Below are 5081 nucleotides of genomic sequence, written 5' to 3' on the forward strand. Positions count from 1 at the left end.
ACGTCCCCCAAAAAGCCTTCCTTGGTTTTCCCTGCCCTGAATCTACTCATCCTTTTACTTAGCGTGACAGGTATAGTAGGGCTGCAGTTTCCATCTCTGACTCTAACAGTGAATTTGGAGTTGTATATCATCACTCTTGCCCGACCCCACTGGGCATGCAGCAAATGTCCCCTTAGCAATAACAAAAACAAAAAACCCAATCCAGGCACCCAGGGACCAGAGTGCGAGCAGATACCAATTCTGGTCCCCAGTTTCCAGCAGCGCGGAGTGAGAATCTAAAGCCAACTGGGCACAGTGATGTAATTCACCTTCATATAATTCTGTACAGTGCCAGAGATTTTGCCTATGGGTGGTTTGCCTGGAGTTATAAGCAAAGGGTTTGAATGCGAATTTCCCCTTGCCTTCATCGGACTCTCGGGGGTGCGTGGACCCAGCAGGATCTGGGACCCACTGGCTCCACAGCCTGACCTTACGGGTGCCGAACGAACACCAGGTGGCAGCAGCCACTGGAAACCCCTGCTCTACAAGGATCCCCAAGTTCTAGGCCTCCAGGTACAGGGAGCCAACTTGTCCTGGGACAGGCCCCAGGAGGTCTCCACCGCGCGTCCTGCTGGGAGGTGGAAGGGAGAGGTGGATGCCAGTGAGCCGTCCCCCCAACCCGTGCTTGTCACAATGCCCCAGGCCCTCTTTCCACAGGAAATAACGCAGAGAAAGGGCTTCGAAAGGGACGCGTGGACGGATGCGGGGGGTGGGCAGGCGGGCACGCACCGCAGCGTCCCGGCTCGCGCCAGGCGATGCGCACGCCTCTCCCCGCGCAGGCCGCGGCGTAGCTGGCCAGGGCGCCGCACAGGCACTCGCGGCCGTCGGAGCAGGAGCACACGTCGTAGCGGCAGTTCCGCAGGTAGGGCAGCGGGCTGACGGCGCGATGGCAGGCCTCGAACGCGGGGGACGCCAGGACCGCGCACGCCTCCTCGGAGAACCTGGCTGTGGGGGCGAGACGAGAGAGCCGGGATGGCGCGGGAGTGGGGGGTGCCACGCCCCCCAGGCCAACCCCCCGGGAAATAGCCCAGCGCTGCTGCCGATAGAGGGCCGCAAGGTCGCGCAGAGAAATCTGCAAATTCCACCCCACCCCCCAGTCCACTTATCTTACTATATCGTCTAACGCTGAGTGCCTGAGCTGCTGCTGCCGTAGACTGGGAACGCCGAGGGCAGGGACTGTGGACTATGGTCTTTTATTTAATTTTATTTTTAGAGAGACACGGTCTTGCTCTGTCGCCCAGGCTGGAGTGCAGAGATGCGATCTCGGCTCACTGCAGCCCTGACCTCAGGGGTTCCTGCGACCGTCCCGCCTCAGCCTCCTGAGTAGCTGAGATTCCAAGCGCACCCCACCACGCCCGGCTAATTTTTAAAATTATCATTTTAATAGAAATGGGGACTCCCTACGTTGCCCAGACTGGTCTCGAACTCCTCGCCTCAAGCGATCCTCCTGCTTCCGTGGACTTTTTTTTTTTTTTTTTTTTTCTCTTTCCCGGGGCCCAATAAAGGGACTTTGAAGAGCAAATGACCCAGTTCATTTGATCGAATGCTGACGCTAAAAATAATGCCCCACCCCTTTCCTCGCTCCCCGCCCCCGCCCCCGCCTCCGCGCGGTGGGCGCACTTGCCCCGCGAACCCACTGCACTGGATGTGGGGACCTCGAGGCTCTGCGGGGTCCCTGCCTTGCCCCCAGGCTCACGTACTCATGCGCGGGTTGAGGGCGCAGGGATCGCTGTGCTGCTTCTGCAAGTCCTGGCAGTCCCCGTGCAGCTTCCAGGCGTTCCCGAAGTCCTCCACCCGGGGCTCCGCCAGCCCGGAGGGGGTAAGGAAGTCGTCGCCCTGGTTGCCGTTGTAATTCCCACACAGGCCGCAGGTCTTCCCGGAGTAGACGGGGGACAGCTGCGGGAGAGACCAGGCCACCCTGGTGCCACTGCCGCCAAAGCAGCGCAGAGTTGTTTCGCTAATGAGATGGTTTTAATCAAAAAAGTTCCCCGGGTGAAAAATAAATATGAATTTAATAAAAAGCAGCTAAGCCCTGGGCTGCAAAAGGGGTTGGGGGGAGTGAACTGCAGTGTAAACTTACCGGCTCCATCCCTGTTCCCAAATCATCAGAGCCCTGTCCTGCCACAAGGGATTTTATAAATTGTCAGATCAGCCCAGCACGGAGGCTCATGCCTGTAATTCCAGCACTTTGGGAGGCCGAGGTGTGTGGATCACGAGGTCAGGAGTTCGAGACCACCCTGATCAACATGGTAAAACCCTGTCTCTACTAAAAAATACAAAAATTCGCCAGGCATGGTGGTGCGCACCTGTAATCCCAGCTACTGGGGAGGCTGAGGCAGGAGAATCGCTTGAACCTGGGAGGCGGAGGTTGCAATGAGTCAGATAGTGCCACTGCACTCCAACCTGAGGGGCAGAGCAAGGCTCTGTCTCAAAAAAAAAAAAAATTATCAGATCATTTAAGGATGGAGAAGCAGAGGCCCGAAGAGGGAACATGACCTGCCCCCAGTCAGGGAGGTAGTGGCAGAGCCGGGGTGAGTGAGCAGGCAGGTTGAGCCCAGCCCAAAGTGCTCTGCCCTCCATGCCATCCACACCAGTGGGCCTGACACCTCCAGAGTCACATACAAACTTAAGATCCCTCTATATAGGGAGACCTCGAATTGGTCACTCAATGTGACCAGGAGAGGTCCAGGATTCAAACTCCAGGCCATCGGCATGTGGTTTAGTGTCCATTCTCAGAACTGAACAAAGTTCTGAGCCCAAAGTGCACATTGGGGGACAACCAGGAGAGTGGAACCTGCCTTTCCCCTACACAGCTGGGGGTATCTGCTGGTTTCTACGGTGAGGACCCTGATTCAAAGATGGAGTGGGGGCCGGGACCCAGGAGTCCTGACTCCCTCTCCTCGTGTCATTACCAAGGCAGGACGACCTCCCTGCATTCTGAATCCTCAGGGGCCAGGGTCAGCTCTCAGAGCCCCTTTTCAGCTTCCAGCTCCAGCCTAACAAGATGCAGGATTAACAATCCAGTGGAAGGTCCTAGGCCCACAGAAATCGAACCCAGGTAAACATCATTGTTAAGAAAGGGGACAGAGTCACGTTTCCTTGTTTGCTTGACAAATATCAAATGTTGTCACATTAGGCCTTCTCCCACCTCCCTATTTAAAATTTAAATCCCCGCAACCTGGCACATCCTGCCCGTTTCTCTGCTGTATTTCCCCGGGATCCATCACTTTCCGATCTATAGTATGATTTACTTGCTTGTTTTGTTTATTGTCTGTCTGTCTCCGTTAGAACTGAAGCTAAGTGAGGCAAGGACTTTTATCTGTTTTGTCTCACCGCCGTAATCACAGCATCTAGAATGGTGCCTGTCTTAGCCCTTTCAGGCTGCTATAACAAAATATCACAGACTGGGTGGCTTATAGACAAGTGATACTGATTGCCCACAATTCTGGAATCTGGGAAGTCCAAGATCAAGGCGCTGGCAGATTTGGTGTCTGGTGAGGGCCCTGCTTTCTGGTTCACAGGTGGTGCCTTCTAGCTGCGTCCTCACATGGTGGAAGAGGCTAGCTAGCTCTCTGAGGTCTTTTATAATGGCACACACCTCATTCGTCATCACCTCCCAAAGGCCCCACCTCCAAATACCATCGCCTTGGAGGTTAGGATTTCAACACAGAAATTTGGGGAGGACATGGACATTCAGTCCACAGCATGCCAGCAGACACTCAATAAGTGTTTGTTGAATGAATGAATCATTGAACAAATGAATGAATAAGTAAGTGAATAACTGGGTTCTCCTCCTGATGGGCTGGAATGCAGTGCCCGCAGTCAGGGCTCCCTGGGTAAGGCGGCATAACTGGTGGCGCGCCTCCACTCCCTCCCCATCTCTTGGCATCTTTTCTCTCTCCTTTCTCAAATTTTGATGTTCCCCAAAGGTGCTTTCATTCACCCCCACCAGGCCATCTATCACTCCCATGCCTCACTCTAAAACCAGGTCTTCTCCCATCTCCTTGGCTTGTCTCAGAGGTTGGCTTGGCCAGGGTTAGGGGAGTGGGTGCACCCAGGGGCGGGACACTTAAGACACTGGCTATTTGAAATAAACCTCTGCTTAGTGACAGTTCTGAGAAAATGAAGACTGTGCAAGGGTCTTTTCCACACCACTGTGCCTAAGGCACACCCGGGCCCTGCAGGGCAGCCAGCAGGGCAGGGAAACAGCACACAGTGGGTGTGATTTCTGCTGGCCAGAGGCTTGCTGCCTGGACCGCCAGCCCCACAGGGACAGCGTGCACACCACGCCTGGGGGAGGAGACCAGAGGAACCCTGGCAGCACCTCCTCTGGCACCGTCTCTGCCCCAGCCGGCCTCCCTCCAGCTCTTGCCTCCAGACTGCAGTCCCCAAAACCCTGGGGTCAGCATTCTGAGGCTCCCCACCTCCTGCCCCATCTCAAACACCCCCTTTCCTGCTTCATAATAAAACCCACAAGACAGACCCTTTCCATGAGCACCAGGAACCTGCATAAGGAAAAAGAAAAAATATACAAAAAGACAGTTCTATACGCCATGGGGTCATCTGACCCTGTCCTGAATCTTGGCCAAGGAAATCGCTTCTTGTTAGCTAAACTGACACAAACTCATCCCAAAGAAATAAGTTGGCTTCTCATCTCCTCAGGGAGAGACGAAGACCAGAGAAACCTGAGGGGAAGAAGGGCAACTGCCCAGGATCAGACGTTACAGCCCTGCTGATTGAAGGGAGAAAGCATGTGGGTGGAGAGCACCCTCTCTGTGAGGCGGGAGGATGCTGAGAAAGTGGATTGGCTGGCCAGGTGTGATGGCTCACGCCTGTAATCCCAGCATTCTGGGAGGCTAAGGCAGGTGGATCATTTGAGGTCAGGAGTTTGAGAACCAGACTGGCCAACATGGTGTAACCCCATCTCTACAAAAAATACAAAAATTAGCCAGGCATGGTGGCAGGCACCTGTAATCCCAGCTACTCGGGAGGCTGAGGCAGGAGAATCACTTGAGCCTGGGAGGCAGAGATTTTGGTGAGCC

General features: G+C 54.8%; 1 protein-coding gene across 2 annotated transcripts in view; it reads right to left on the reverse strand.

The window, feature by feature from the left end:
- The window catches only part of VWF (von Willebrand factor), a 171836-nt gene that overhangs the window by 101768 nt on the left and 64987 nt on the right, over positions 1-5081 (reverse strand). For both annotated transcript variants that reach the window (XM_032254537.1, XM_032254536.1), the window contains exons 14-15: positions 1740-1935; positions 769-984 (exon numbers count right to left, since the gene is read on the reverse strand). In XM_032254537.1, coding sequence (XP_032110428.1) covers positions 769-984; positions 1740-1935 — 412 coding nt within the window. The remainder of the gene's footprint in view (positions 1-768; positions 985-1739; positions 1936-5081) is intronic.

The sequence above is a fragment of the Sapajus apella genome, unplaced genomic scaffold, assembly GCF_009761245.1.
Source record: "Sapajus apella isolate SASKATOON/1434 unplaced genomic scaffold, GSC_monkey_1.0 scaffold86, whole genome shotgun sequence".
In the NCBI taxonomy this organism is placed as follows: Eukaryota; Metazoa; Chordata; class Mammalia; order Primates; family Cebidae; genus Sapajus; species Sapajus apella.